The following is a 15924-nucleotide window of genomic DNA, read 5'->3' as shown; positions in this document are numbered from 1 at the left end:
GATTTTTTTTTTTGGGAAGTACTCTTACTTATGATTTATTAAATTTCCAAATCGCATGTAATATTGTGAACTATTGAGATTCTGGTCGAACAAATCGGTTCTGTAATCAGTCGTCTTGTATATACTGTCACAAAAATAGTACAGTTAGACCATTGTAATATATCTTTGCGGGTTCTTCGCATCGGAACTGAAATAAAAGGTAGTGATTATTGACAATAAGAATAATAATGCTTGTATAATATACATTCAACAGGACAATGTAATAACACCATCTAACAGTACCTATAATGACAACTGTAGAAATAATATGTAACGTATTTTGAAAACCGTAATTTTTAACTATGACGAGAAATTATTAACTTTGTTTGTTGATTTTGCATTACTTTCTTTTTCGTTTATTCTATGTAACACACGTTGGGTTTAGAATATGTCAACGCATTATATAAATGATTATTACGGCTGTATAATTCGATTTTCGATCGGTATAATATCAAAACATAACACTATTTTCATTTATATGCGCTTGTAACTTACAAAAATGACATAATATTATTTTATATTATTATAACATACTATTCGATCGTATATTATTATTATTACAGATACCGCACTCCGGTGATATATATGTACTATGAAAATTGGTGTGCGGTAATGATTGCAGCAGCCCTTTTTATTTATCATTATTATTATTTGTCATAAGAAGATTATATTTTTTTTGGTTTCATAAGAAAACGTGTCACAATAATAGGTTATTATAATATCATTAAATTTACAACGAAACGGTAGGAAAATAGTAAACAAATTTATTAATTTAATTTTGTTATGATTTTTTTAGAAAATCAAAATTATTTATTATTTTAAATAATAAGGAGTATACGAAGTATGATGTGTAATTGTTTTAAATATTTAGTTTTTTATAAATTATACAGAACAAATGAGGGGGAACTATTGATCACATGACTTCCCTTCATTAGCCGTCGTTTATTTACATAAATACTAATACAGTCTCATAGAAAATCCTCATCACTCCTGCAAGTAATTACAGTTATTAATTAAATATTTAAAAATATGCAATTTTATTTAAATTCAAATTACTCTGCTAAAGTTATTAAATTCATTGAGATTGGCCAGACCAAAAACAACTTGTACAGTAAGTATGTCAGTTGTTGACGTTGACATGTCTCGGGTAGTGATAATGATAACATAATAATATTTTATTTTATATTTTCTTGTTGAGTACCGGCTGTAAGTATATATTTTTGGAATTGCTTCCGACTGCATATCGATAAATAAATATGATAACATTATGTAAGCGTACACATATTGTAACGTATGACGGCCAATTACATATACAACTAACAGAATATTGAAATATTTACTGACTCCAACAGTGATATGATTTATATACCTACTCAACCTTTACAAATTACAATATTAGTCACTGTTAACCATTGAGGAATTCAATTATATTCTGTAAAATTAAATGTATACAAACCGCCTAAGTACTAATATACTGCGGTAGCTTGTTATTTAAAAAAAAACTGTTTGACTTTGGTTGATTACTATATTATTATTATTGGCATCGGCTCAAAGGTAATCATCCTGAAACTCTGGTTTTTTTATGATGCACGTCATAATTTTTTTTTACAGATCTCTTTAAGAATTGAATGTTCATTGAAAGAAAAAGAGTAGGGGTAATTATTTATCTCACGCAATATTTGTTGATATTACTGCAGCTGTATACAGTTAATATATAGTTTTGATATTTATGTATGAATTGTTATGTAATAACTGAAAAATATTTAAGTTTATTAATGCAATACATATTCATTTATTGGTCATGAATATATTGCACTATACGCGTATATAATTTATTATTCATATTTAAATTAAATGTTTATTATTCTAGAAATAGCTTTCGTAATGACGACAAAATAATATATTATCGATTCTAGCAAATAATATGTTAACTGAAAAATATCTAATTTGTTTTAGTATTTTTGAATAAATAGTTTTATATTATTGGTTTTGTTTAATAATTTTACACTGACTTATAAGGGTATTGCATCTAAATTATTAATTTTACATTGGTAATGTAACAATTATTTATTATTTATTATAATTAAAACATTTTTGTAGTTAAAACAAAATAATACTGCAACATTTTTATATACTGCGTAGTTAGATATTTTTTTATAGTTATGCATAAGAAATCAATACTGTCTCATTTCGATTTGAGGCGTTTTAACGAAATACATTAGATTTAACCGGAAGATACCCGTAAAAAAAGAATAAACTGCCACATTTGGTGTTGTGGTATTAAATTAATTTAACAAGTAAAACAAAACTTCTACATTATATCGAATAACATATTTGGTTTGAAATGATAAACTGCCAAAATACCAAATGTGGCTGTTAACTTTTTTTAAAAAACATTTTGCTAAATCGCCATAACCTCAATATTTGGTGTCCGATTTAGATTTAACTAAGTAGCTTAAAATTAAAATAACAAGCATCGGGTAACAAGAATAATTGCAAAGTATTAAAATTAAAGCTTTAAAACCTTAGGCATTTGGGAGCAGTTTTAATTTAATTTTCTCAAAACTATGTTTTTTAAGTTGTGGTTATCTTAATATAGTTTAATATTATAATAGTTTAATTTTTAAGGACTATTTGTTGTTTTTTTAAATTTTAATTGAAATCGCTAAATTTTGTATGCATACCGCTGCTACTAATGTTGTAGCATAATACCTAATTATCATTAGTGGACCTATGTAGAATTTATTGTGAAAGTGTCTTAAATGTTATCTTGAAACATACTTTCAAATTTTTTTATATGGTTTGGTTCTTACATGTGTAGATAAGAAATTAAAAATGTACATGTTTTTTTTCTTTTGAAAACGAATAGCTTAAACGAGTTTTGCTATTTAAGTTCTAGACATAAATTTATGTTTTAATTATTACAAAAAAAAATGTTTTATTTTAAACAATTGTGTAATATTATGTACAATATGATTTAAACTAATGTGAATACATCAAATAACTATAATTGTTATACTGTTATATATTATAAATGTATATATGTTATATATCATATGAATACTATTTGGTAAAATTCTCGATTAGAAATTGATTTTAAACTTACAGAATCCAACCAGGTTTTCGTTATGTTGTCAGTATTTTATTTTTAAAAAAATCCAAATAAATAATTTATATACATTTTTGTAATAAACGGCTTTGGATTGTATTGGTATATTATAATATGTTTAGTGGTATGGACGTAAGCCAATGGGAATTGCGTCACTGTATTTCTAAAGTGGGGCTTGAAGTGATGCGTTAGAAAACAGGTTTGACACTGTAACTTTAATATTGTTTCGTTTTACCGTTTTACTCTTTAGTCTGTATTACACGGTCTACTCTCAAGCCAAAATGAACGGAAATAACATTTATATTGAAGACGACGGGGTAAGTCTATAAATTAATGTATTAATATAATCTTATTAGAAACATCTCAACATCGTTGCTTAATACATTATTGGTTGAACTGTAAAAAAATTAATTGTTTTGGGACCCAAATAGTTTTGTATAGAATCGATATGCAACGTGTCGGTTATTTGGGAGAATTTTTTTTTTTCAATAACATAATATACTCTTAGTCGAATATCGAAACCAGATTGATGAAATCAATAATCATAAGTTTTAAATTTATTAGATTTTCATCAATTTACAAGTTATGTTATTTTGGAGCTTAGAGATAACCATTTATCCTTTGGTATTTTACTTGGACTTAAGTAAGTTACATAATAGCATACTCGACATATACCACACATATTGTATCGATGGATATTTGCCAAACTCTTCTTCATAAAGTACTGTAAAATAAATAATGTTATTGGGTTTTGAAGTTATATAAAAAAAAAAAAATTGTAAGACATTTTTAACCTAACCGTGTTAATGTGATATGTGGAGTTCGTCAACTACTTTCCCTGCGTTGCGTTGGTCCCATACCGGCTTGCCACTGTGTTTTGAAAGCAGGTATGTGGCATTTGCTTATTATTATAATTACCATGTAAATTGATTTAATCTATTATCTACCGTGATAAAAAACACACACGCACAAAGATATACCGCAATGATTTATAATAGTTGTGATTTCATTGTAGTTTCAACACATAGTAAATATTACCTAGTGTGTGCACCGCGTGTTTAAACTGGAGAAAATGTCAGCATTAGTTCTTATGGTAATTGGTAAGTACATAGGTCATATTGTAAACTGACAGAAATCGTAGTTACAACCGAAATTTATTTATTTAATTATATGAATTTAACGGGTTTGACAACCCAATTACATGTGTAATATTAGATTTACAGTGTTGAGCAGTTCAGAGTAATTATTAAAAAAAAAAAAAACAATAAATATAAATAATAAGAGGCCTTTTTTTAAACAAAGCGTTCAAGCCAATCGAAATCTTACATAATATGTCTAATAAATAACATAGACTATAAATGGGAGCCTTGACCGTACCTACATATTCTTAGAAAAATAATTCCAAAACAAATAATTAATTTAATGATGATTTTAAATACGATGGATTAAAATATCATTTAAGTGATGTTTTTAAATGTTTTAACTGTTAACTTCATAAATATACTCAGTTGTCAATCTTCTATCAATGGTTAATGATGATGTTTCAGAAACCTATGCTTCACAGCGGGTCATTCCCAGAGAAAAATGCGGAGAATAAATCAATCACGCTGATATTTTCACCTCAGATCGAAGGTGTCGGGACATTAGCAGAAGCCTTGAAGCTATTCAAGGTAAACCAGTTTATTCTATATTATTGCCAATTAAGACGCATTCATTTTATAACGTTTAACATATAAATACCTAAAGGGATAACACTATAAATGTTACTAAACGACTAACATTTTTTTCATAATTTTAATATTGGAGCAAAATCATTCATCCAGTGCCCATTCAATATTTTGACACAATGTTTGTACCTAATTATTAAATTATTGTAAAAATACTAACGCCAAAGCCGAGTCGCATAAATCAAAGAGCGGCAAAGTCTAATTATTAAACATCAACTTACTACTCCAAAACTGGTTTCTAATACTTTATAGCATTGACCTCCTACCCTTATTTGTGTATTAATTAGTGATCGTTTCAGTTCGTGTATAGGTTATAGGCCCATAAGTATTCATTTCCTCTCATGTTTTTCCAGCCCTAACCGCTCCCAAATATTGGTAACCCTGTAATAATAAATATTTTTTCCCCCGGGCTTCCCAAAAAAACTTTCTGGCTCTAATTCTACCGTGTTTGTCAACTTTCTCTTATATTTCTGCGTGCGATGATAATGGCCACGTCTCACGTACATATTACATTTATCGTTCTAGGAGTTCAATGTGAACTTGTTACACATCGAGTCCCGGTCGTCGGTCAGGATTCCGAATCATTATGAATTCTACGTGGAATGTGCGTCAGGAGGTGATATCAACGGGGCAGTTGAGGTGCTGAAGAAGACCATGGCCTATGTCTCGGTGGTGTCCACTGAAGCCGATGGCGGGAAATCTGACCGTAAAGCACATTTTAGCTGCTTTTGTTAGTTATAATGTTGTGTTGTATTTAATTCGTCCGATAATATTGCAGTAGAATACATCCCGTGGTTTCCGCAAAGGATCAGGGACCTGGACAAGTACGCCAATAAGATCCTGTCGTACGGCTCAGAGTTGAAGTCCGACCACCCCGGGTTCACCGATGAGGTGTACAGGACTAGGAGGAAGTATTTTGCTGACATAGCGTTCCATTACAGGCAGTAAGTCGTTTCCGTCTAGTCATTGCGATTGGACATGCAGCGATATCGTTGAAAATTAGCCGATCGGTTGACATTTCTAAACCGATAAGTGTTATAATAATATGTATACGCGCCCAAGTTGGTCTGTTCTGTTTCTCGAGCTAATTACAAGAGATAACAACAATTGACGACAGCCGTTGCTGTATACGATTTCAAGCGATTTAAATATCGTTTTGTGAGTTTCTGTGTTTTTTTGTTGAAACTACAATGGGTTAATTGTATTATGATAGAATACCGTAGTTGTAACAGAGTCTAGAGGAAAAAGGGGCTCAACTAGTAGAAAAGTTAAAAAAAGTCACACTTCTGGTCATGGTAGTGATAACCGATTAACTAATTTTATGATATATTAATATACAAATAGGTATCAATAGTTAAATGAAATTCAAGGGTGACTATAATATTATAATTTAAGTATAGAACACTGATGGAAAACCATGCAAAATCTATTTCCATCATCCGAGAGCCGCTATTTTCTTTCCAAGGGTTTTAAATATTTTTTTGTTATTTTTTTAGCGACGACCCTCTGCCCCGCATTGAGTACACACCAGCAGAAATAAAGACGTGGGGAACCGTATTTAAAGAACTTGTCAAGTTATATCCAACGCACGCGTGCAAGGAATACAACCACGTGTTCCCATTACTAATCGAGAACTGCGGTTTTAGAGAAGATAATATACCTCAGCTTCAAGATATTTCTAACTTTTTAAAAGGTAAAACGTCTAAAAGTGTTTTAGAGGGAAATTCACAATTATATGTGGGTTTATATATTGGGTTTAAAAGGCACCAAAATATGGAGTCAAATCTCACAGTTTGTGAATTTGGCAAATATAGGTTTAAAGTTTTTTTTTTCTAAAAAAGTGATAACATTTTTCAAATTCCATCATGATCTTAGAATTTCACTTTAAAATAAAATGATTTAATTATAATATAATGTTTTTGTTAAGTGATTGAATATTTTAAAATTATACTTACAGTACTTAAAAATATGATGGAAACATTTTTCGAATTAAATTTTATCAAATAAAATGTTATAAAATGGTTTTACAAAAAGTTATTGCTCAAATACCTTCTCTAAATAAACTAAAATCATTCAAATTATTTTTAACTTTAGTAGTTTATCTAAAGACGGGTTTTTGTTTTTATTGTACAAATTATATAACTCTTTTAAACTATATCGATAAAACATAATTCTTGTACGTTATTTAAATTTCAAACACATGTTAGTGTACTATATAAACAATTGTAATAAATATATTTCAATCAACGTTTCTATTGCTGTAAGGATAAAATTTAATTCGGTATAATATCATAAAAATAGCTTAACAGTGTTTTTTTCAATTCTATAATAGTATATCGCAGATATCAACTCTTTTTAATCTCTTTTTTTTCTGTTCGAGTAATAATAGTAACACTATTTTTTCAACAGACAGTACGGGTTTTACTCTGAGGCCTGTGGCGGGTTTGCTTTCGTCTAGGGACTTTTTGGCCGGGTTGGCTTTCAGGGTGTTTCATTCCACACAGTACATAAGACATCACAGCCGACCCCTGTACACTCCCGAACCGGATGTGTGTCACGAACTTTTGGGTCACGTGCCGTTATTTGCTGATCCAGAGTTTGCGCAGTTTTCTCAAGAAATTGGATTGGCATCGCTTGGCGCACCCGACGACTACGTAAAAAAATTAGCCACGGTAAATATGCGCAACACCGTCGCGTCAACACAATTTGGCTGGTTGCACAGGTTTATATAAATTTGTTTTCAATCAGTTGTTATGTTAGGGGGGCCTCATCTGTATAACGTTGAAATTAGCGTGCAAATTGTATTATTTTTTTTTTTTCTAACTCTTAATAAGAACATGAAATTATAATAGAAAGGGTTATCTGTGCACCGGTCGATCTGTTACACATATAATATCATCTGAAAACAATACAAGATTTGTTTGTTTCACATTGTTGCAATTTATTTTCAAATGCACGGTTTTTCGCGATTAGAGTTTAGTTTTACAACACAATAAATGTTGGTACGACCCGAAAATATATATCAATTTAAAATCATTATAGTTGTCGCTATATTTATTTGTCTAGAGTTGGCGAGTAGATGGATGTACTTAAATGTCGTTTCGATTTTCATCAAACAATTTCCTCGGACTTGCTATAATTTTTAGAACTGTATGTTTTTAACGATAAAAACATAGGTATATAGTTGAAAGCTTTTGAGTGTATTTGTATTACACAGTAAGAATATGAGGTGTGTGTTTTCATATTTGTGTAAGCAAAACTATATTTCTTACACGAATGAAGTGATTAACACAAAACCAATCGCTAATCAATTAAATTTTAATGTTAATTAATCGTTGTACAACTATTTAGTTAAATATTACTTTTTGGTTTTTATTAAAAAATATATTAACCAATTACTAAACTCCATTTTGACAGATGACTAGATGACTGTGTATAGATCTATATTTTTGTACATAGTTTAGCCGATGTTCGCAAATTGCCATTTTTTTTATATATTCGTTGTTTTTTTTATATTAGTGTTATTGGTTCACCGTCGAATTCGGTTTGTGCCGTCAAAACGGTAATATTAAAGCTTATGGGGCCGGACTGCTATCGTCGTTCGGTGAACTCGAGTACTGTCTGTCGGAAAAGCCACAGCTGAAACCCTTCGACCCCGAGGTGACCGGCAACCAAGAGTATCCGATTACCCAGTACCAGCCTTTGTATTTCGTGGCCGAGAGTTTCGAGGACGTCAAGTACAAGATGATGTAAGCGCCAACAGACTCGCATAACATGTATCTCACACAGCAATATAATTATTTTAAGAAAACATTTCAATTATGCATGGACATTTTTTTTTTAAATGGAAACACAAAAAACTGTAAGCTTGCAGCTTGGAACAACTAAACTAAATAACTAGTTAAATCAACTAAATAAATGTATAGTTGTATAGATAAATGTATATATAGTATTTAATTAAAAATTTAGTTGGTCCTATTTTTCAGTAATTATTTTCAAAAATTTGATTTATTTATCGTTTTTTTTTCTGACAAAATATTATCACCATAAACGTTAAATTAATAATTAAATACCTATTATACGTATAATAATATATTTTTTAATTGCTGCGTGGGTAGTGTGAGTACAAATATTATTAGTCCAGATATCTATTGACTTATTGTCGTTTTTTTTTTTGGCCACCAGACAATTTTCCAAGACGATACCCAGAAAATTCGGAGTCCGTTACGATCCATACACGCAAAGTGTACAGATTTTGGATTCAAAACTGCAAATCCAAGATCTGGTGAAAAACATCAACAGCGAACTTCAGATACTGTGTTTCACGCTGAGCAAAATTATTTAAACTGCCATTATTTTATTATATAAATATTTATATCATATCAGTATAATGATTCAGGTTATTACTATTATTATATTATATTATTTTCTTTAGTAATTCAACGGAAAAGACACATTTTCACAGCAATGACAGTGTGTTGCACAACCGGCCCACGCATTGTAATACAGTTAATTGGCTCCAATTTCCACCTGTTATAATATTGCACAACTCAAAACCACCCTTGACTAATTTTGTTTAATGAAACCGAACGAGGGCAACGCGCAATGTTTTCTTGATAAAAAAAAAATAGAATTCTTTCACGCTACAAATACCTAGTTTATTGTACCTATATATACATATTCAATATATATATATATATATTTATTACACCTAATAGATAGTATTTTTGTATATAATATACTAGGTATTTAAATAAAAATGGGTTGATTTATTGCCATACTGGTATTTCGAGGACAAGCGAGTTTAAAAGCTGACCTAGTATATTAATCGCAGGATTGTTACTGACAATTATTATATTTAAAAAAAAAACACTATTGAGTTTATTCTATAACATTATATTCTATTGGTAACAAAATAAATTTATATTATATTTTATATAACTAGTAAAATAGATACATAAATATTTATGCATACGCAAAACAAAATATAATAATAACACAAACTATAATAACAATAACAATACTATTATTAAAATGTAACATAACATTATAGTTGTTCCTAATTATTAAAATAAGATATTATAAAATGTGGATATTGTGGCAAACGCAGACAGGTACATGTTCGAAGTGGTTTATCGCTCCAACTCCACTACACCGGTACTAGTACTACCGTAGTCTGCAATTTCGACTTTGCTAAACATCTCTTCCAATGGTACACCCTCGACCTTAATGGGTTCTGCGGCATTCTTGTAGAACTTGCTCAGCCCCTCAGTCTGTAGATTGGCCAGCTGTTCGGCGTCGTTTCTCTTCACCAAGTAACCGCCGTGACCGTGTCCGCCGCCACCGCCGCCGCCGCCGCCATGGCCGTCCACGCCGTGGTGATGATTATGCGCGTGGTGTCCCGAGTGTTTATGACCGTGAGAAGCTTGAGCTTGATGAGAGTGATGATGCTGCGATTTGCCGTGGTGTTCATGGCCGTGGCCAAAGTTGCCGTGATGACCGTGCGAGTGTTCCGCGCCTCCGTGATGTTTGTGGTTGTGGTCGGCGTGGCCGCCGTGCGCGTGAGCGTGTTTGGCGTGAGCGAGATGCTTGTGAGTGTGGCCGGCTGAGCCATGGTGCTTGTGTGCGTGTTGAGCGTGGCCAGTGTGCTTGTGACCGTGTTCCGCGTGTCCCACATGGTTGTGGGCGTGCTCGGCTTGACCGTGATGGTTGTGAGAGTGCTCCGCCTTTCCGTGGTGATTGTGCGAATGTTCAGCAGCGCCGATGTGCTTGTGCGAATGCGCCCCGGATCCCACGTGCTTGTGGCCGTGCTCGGCTTTACCGTAGTGCGAGTGCTTGTGTTCGGCAGCGCCGTGGTGCTTATGGTCGTGGCCGGCGTGACCGGTGTGCTTATGGTCGTGGTGCGCATGCCCGGCGTGCTTATGGTCGTGTTCTGCATGACCCACGTGCTTGTGGATGTGTTCGACTTTTCCCTCGTGCACGTGCCGATGGATCACTTCTCCTTTGTGGATGTGTTCGCCGCCGCCGTGGCCGCCGCCACCGCCGCCACCGCCTCCGCCTCCGTGGTGTCCGTGCCCACCGTAGCCGCTGTGGGTGTTGTGACCTCCTGCATGGTGATAAGATGCCAAATCACCACTTGGGTTTGTTGGGAAGTCTCCATAGCTGTTTAAATATAATGCTTACAATATTATACAATAATAATATTATTACAATATTAATAGGTACACTACCATAAAAATAATGTACCGCAATTTCTAAAAGACAATGAGAAACTAATTGTATACGAATGATTATAATAAGTAATAACGGAATGTGGCTAAGGTAATTTAATAATTTATTTAATTTAAATGAAGAATCATTATTAAGTTTACCAAAAAAAAAAATGTGGACTTTTGTTTATTTTGAATTTAATAATTAAAATTAAATTTTTAAAATTTGTCTACTTCTATGGATGTAGATAGAAACCAATTACTTTGAAATAAAATAATTATTATATTATAAAAAACTAAATAGAACCTATTATGAGACTTCAGATAATTAACTGTTAATATAATTATCATTAATTCGAATAAAGGTAATATTTATTCCAAACAATTTCATGTAAACTTAAATGACAAAGTGTAACACTTAAATATAATCACTCGCATACTAGTAGTATACTGTACAGTAGTCAGTACTATACAGTATACTGTTTAAAATTGTTTTAAATGTATTCCTTATCGCTTTAATTCAATAATCGATTCACCTTTCTTCACCGAAAGACTTGCTGAAACACAGAAGAGCTAAAAGTGCAAACGTATACGCCCCGACAAGCTGAAACACAATTTATTGTAAACACATTTTAATTAACGTATAATGAATAGGTACAAATACAAAAAAAACAATTTAAATAAATTGGAATAACACTTAATAATGAATAATAAATATTAACGAATCATATTGGAACAAGTATCATGAATGAAGGAGCTGGCAATTTTATAAAAAAAAACAATATAATAATAATATAAATTCCCATACGGTTTTTGATGACTCCAACTAATAGCATACAACTTTACTGTTGAGACAGTTTTGATACAATTAAAAATTGTTTGGGTAAATGTATTAAAAATGTAAATCTTTTTAAATAATATCATTATTTACCAAGTAAAATAATTTTGTTTTTAGATATTATTTCGTGGATTCCAAGGATTAACAATTCCTGAGCAATTAAATTAGTTACCTAGTTTTGATATTGACTTATATTTAACGATTTTTTTTTATAATGGTTTCTAATTGTATACGAATCAAGAAAATGTAATCCACGTGGAATTAGAGTTAGAACTGTTATAATAGGTATATTGAATTTATGTAATAAATAGTAAAATAAAGTAGTATTTTATTTTATTTACGTAAAGTATAGAAAAAATGTTAGCAATACTATTAAAGTATAGTACCTAATAAGTACTACTCGTTGTTAAGAGTTAGTTAGATTGCAAATACATAGCTGCCAACTTTTGAACTTATACATATAATTCTACTGTGTAGACGGAATAGACGTATATTGAAATGAAAAAAAAAATGTACAATAAAATAGTAAACAACCCGAAACGTATCCAACAAAAAAGACTTTAACGCTGGCAAGTATTTTGAAAACGCATTACAAATAATAACTGTAGATATTTTCAAGAATCAAAATTTATATTAAAATAGTTTTGTGTTTATGGTTGTATTGCTGAATGGACAATATTATTATGTTGTTTTAACTGAGAGTGTAATAAATGATCATTATTCAGCTTAACACGTCTAACTGTTGTGGTTTTTCTATTTGGAAATGTTTAAGATGTTATTGTTGGCGAGTGATATTTAATTATTTAGCTTTATTCATATTGTTGTTAGTTTCTTAACTCTACTTTTAAATTGATTAAACAAATCTAATCAGAATCTACCGAAAACGTTGACCGATCGATAAGTAATATGGTCACTAGTGTCTTATTACTTATTGAGTATTGAGCGTTTACACGCGTTGACTTAGTTATTTTAATTTGTATATTAAGCTGCACTCCACTCAGCACGTACATCGCTTACCACCAAATGTAATTTATTTTAGCAGATCACTATTTTTGATGCGGTGGATGACGCATGATAATACGAAAAAGTATAAATAGAACGAATAAATTAATAACAGCACAATAAAAGTGATGTGTAAACGAAAATTCGATAGATTAAACGGCCAGACTCGGTAGGCCTTTGTATAATGGCGGGTATGGGAAAACGGTGTTAACGGACTTACCATCTCCTATGCGGCTGCACGACACTCTTGTAGCGGTTAGAGAAGTACCATTAACGAACTTGGAACGAATAAAAAAAAATATCACCGCGCGGTTCGTTAGCCGAGTGAATGTGTATCGAGTATTAATTTTTTTACAACAGTAGTATAAAAAAACTGACGTTGAATTCGGTTTCGGAAACGGCGAGAGGGCGCAAAAAGACCAACGACTTGGCGCGGCGAACGGTAAAACACCACGTGTAGCAATGGACACGGTTTACGGTAGCGCGTGCCGTTTTATGTGGACAGTTGTGTTCCGGTTCGTTTAAAGGTCTAGGGGGGATGATATGGAAGCGTACGCTTACGTCACAGGCGCAGCAGGTAGGTGGTACACGGCGGTGGCTGGCGGCGGTAACGCCGTACAGATTTAGACACATTCTTTTATCGTGTCGAGTGTTGTCTTGTTGAAGATTTTTCAGAGGCGGTGCGGTGATTTTTTTTTATTGGTTTTTGCGTTTGCAGACGAGAAATTGTGCAATTTACGGCCGACAATAATAATAATAATAATAATACGTACCTACAGGAATTATTATTATTATTATTATTTCCGAACCGATTGATAACGTGTTGTTTTCAAACTAGGTGTATACTGAATTTTTCTTTATTGCCACTACTCGCAGCTCGTACGTTATCTAATATGTATATGTTTACAATATATTATTATATCTTACCGCGCATGTACAGTGCAAACCGTTATAATTACACATGGGTACAACAAAAATAATTGTTCTTCATCATTAACATGTGTTCCGGTATCCCGGAACAGATATTAACTCGTCCTGACAAACAAATTTTTTTTGAGATCTCTGTACTTGATTATACTTGCGTGGCCCAACTAAAATTCCCTAACAAAATAAAAAAACCTTGTATTACATTCAAACTTGGCGTTTGGCATTGTACAGGTATATACTTCAGAAATAATTTATAACATCCAGTTAGTTATGTTTAAGGAAATACATATATTATGTTATCTTAGTCTATGAACATAGCTTAGGTTTTAATAAAATGCATATATACCCATTGTTTTTTTATTTATAATTATTTAAAATAACTTAACAGTAAATTTTTCAAAAGTAATAATTATTAATTATATTTATAGCGTGTATAAGAATATGAGACACAATGAATTTTATCTGCATCAACCTAAAGCCTGAATAAAAGGTGAAACCAAAACAGTTTTAAATTGTCTTAAACGGTTCGTGACCATAAATTAAGAAAAAAACAGGATAATTTGTAGTAATTTGTTCACACTCTTCCCCTCAACACCTAAGTCTTCAAAACAAGAATCATAATATATTTGATTGGTTTTATATTTATTTGGTAATCAATTAGGCCCATCTGAAAGTACTCAATCCCGGCTCTGCGTAGTGCGTATAATAACTGATTAATTCACTTGTAATTTCACAATTCGTTAGGTATGGATTATTTTTTTAAATTATAATAGGTAATCGCATTATCCTGGCTATTTATTGCGTTTATCTGCAACTATAAACAAAAACGCCAACTTGTATCACACTATGTTACGTTAAATAGTAAATATCGTTTAATTGTCTAAGAAGGGGAAATGGATGTTCTACAGATCTGATAAAAAGTAGACATACTGATTTTTACAGTCACAGCATGTTGTTGTTGGGTAAACGGCATTTAACAAAATTCAATAAAACAGAGCCCTTGTGTTTTACGCTCTTGATTTTTATATTTTATTACATAGTCTTTCTAAAATATATGTTACACCTAATTGATTTCAAAAGCTGTTTCTTCCATTCATGATATTGGCAACTGTACAGCCATCAGACAACCAGACGTCCACCCTCATTAGACCTTTTTAATTTTTTCTCTGTAGCTTTATTATGTAAAATGTATTCGTTAGAACGGTGTATTGTTGACTATTTTTCTTGTTTATTATTCGTTTTAGATGCGACTTAACTATGTTGTACAAAAACGAGAAAAAAAACAGAGTACATCACTGTGAGTGTTTTTTTTTTTTTTGGTTTCAAAAAACCTTAAACATAGAAGATTAGCTATAAAACGAAAGGGAGAGTTGCGAAAATGATCCACCGGTTCCCGTATTGATTATGACGGTTTTCTTAACACTATAATTTATCTTTTCTTCGAACGTCGTACTTACATACTTAATTATTTTCTTCTTAATAAATCAATACTTAAACAATTACACCACACCGGCATTTCCTCGTACCCACATGGAACGGACAAAACTCTTACTCGTGACCTCGCGTACATTTTTGCTTTTTTATTTTCATTATATTACAAAATAGTGTTAATATAATTATGTTTGGTCTATGAATTGCTAGCATGTAAAATAGAAACACACGCCGCGCACACATAGTTATAATTCAAAGTATACACACTATTCTTTTACCGCGACGAATTTCTGGTTTTTTTTTTTCCGTAACACCTACAATGAATGCCCCACAGTGGAAGTGTTTGTGCAGTTTTTTACCGTTTTTCTGTCGGCGGTGCATCGTCCACATTACAGCTGAGTAAAAATAAAAATAAAATAATAACAATAATAATATGTATTTTATTATATAACGTTGAATTAGCAAAAGAAAGTTATGCCAATAACAATAATATTAATCAAAATGTGCGTTACTTGTACTAGTATGAAACTAGATGCATTGTCCAGCTAGTGTAGGGCCTAATTATTACGAAATCCGACCTCCGGAGCCTTAACATTTTTCTGGAATTCAGAAAAACAATACGTTTAATCAAAGCGCAAATAT

The 15924-nt window shown here is 31.8% G+C and overlaps 2 protein-coding genes across 3 annotated transcripts; one reads left to right on the top strand and one right to left on the bottom strand.

Annotated features, from left to right (window-relative positions):
* Positions 1 to 3361: 3361 nt before the first annotated feature.
* Positions 3362 to 9266, top strand: LOC126841020 (protein henna). Of its 2 annotated transcripts, none has more exons than XM_050577208.1 (8): positions 3362 to 3465; positions 4696 to 4818; positions 5401 to 5581; positions 5657 to 5819; positions 6372 to 6568; positions 7285 to 7547; positions 8395 to 8624; positions 9061 to 9266. In XM_050577208.1, the coding sequence occupies exons 1-8, from the start codon at positions 3430 to 3432 to the stop codon at positions 9218 to 9220; spliced, it is 1353 nt and encodes a 450-aa protein (XP_050433165.1). In that variant the 5' UTR covers positions 3362 to 3429; the 3' UTR covers positions 9221 to 9266. The 2 variants fall into 2 exon arrangements, with proteins under 2 accessions (XP_050433165.1, XP_050433164.1); XM_050577207.1 differs by having other exon boundaries at positions 5654 to 5819.
* Positions 9267 to 9678: 412 nt separating this feature from the next.
* On the bottom strand, positions 9679 to 13458 carry LOC126841023 (histidine-rich glycoprotein-like). The gene is made up of 3 exons (XM_050577211.1): positions 13145 to 13458; positions 11621 to 11688; positions 9679 to 11037 (listed from the first exon to the last, which is right to left on the bottom strand). Exons 1-3 carry the CDS (start codon positions 13145 to 13147, stop codon positions 10008 to 10010), a joined length of 1101 nt encoding a protein of 366 aa, XP_050433168.1. The 5' UTR covers positions 13148 to 13458; the 3' UTR covers positions 9679 to 10007.
* Positions 13459 to 15924: the final 2466 nt, after the last annotated feature.

The sequence above is a fragment of the Adelges cooleyi genome, unplaced genomic scaffold (assembly GCF_023614345.1).
Source record: "Adelges cooleyi isolate 19-005CV unplaced genomic scaffold, UGA_ACOO_1.1 ACOO_flye_CR_arks_rails_tigmint_CR_PRNA_376, whole genome shotgun sequence".
In the NCBI taxonomy this organism is placed as follows: domain Eukaryota; kingdom Metazoa; phylum Arthropoda; class Insecta; order Hemiptera; family Adelgidae; genus Adelges; species Adelges cooleyi.
This window is presented reverse-complemented; position numbering and strand designations above follow the sequence as displayed.

What these genes read in the sequence shown, in the direction of transcription:
- LOC126841020 (XM_050577207.1), top strand. Translation starts at nt 3,430, where the DNA reads ATGAACGGAAATAACATTTATATTGAAGACGACGGG. An exon ending in ATAGCGTTCCATTACAGGCA is followed by an intron (nt 5,820 to 6,371) that starts GTAAGTCGTTTC and finishes TTATTTTTTTAG; the next exon opens with CGACGACCCTCTGCCCCGCA. An exon ending in ACGTAAAAAAATTAGCCACG is followed by an intron (nt 7,548 to 8,394) that starts GTAAATATGCGC and finishes TTTTTATATTAG; the next exon opens with TGTTATTGGTTCACCGTCGA.
- LOC126841023 (XM_050577211.1), bottom strand. An exon ending in AAGTCTTTCGGTGAAGAAAG is followed by an intron (nt 11,038 to 11,620) that starts GTGAATCGATTA and finishes ATATTTAAACAG; the next exon opens with CTATGGAGACTTCCCAACAA.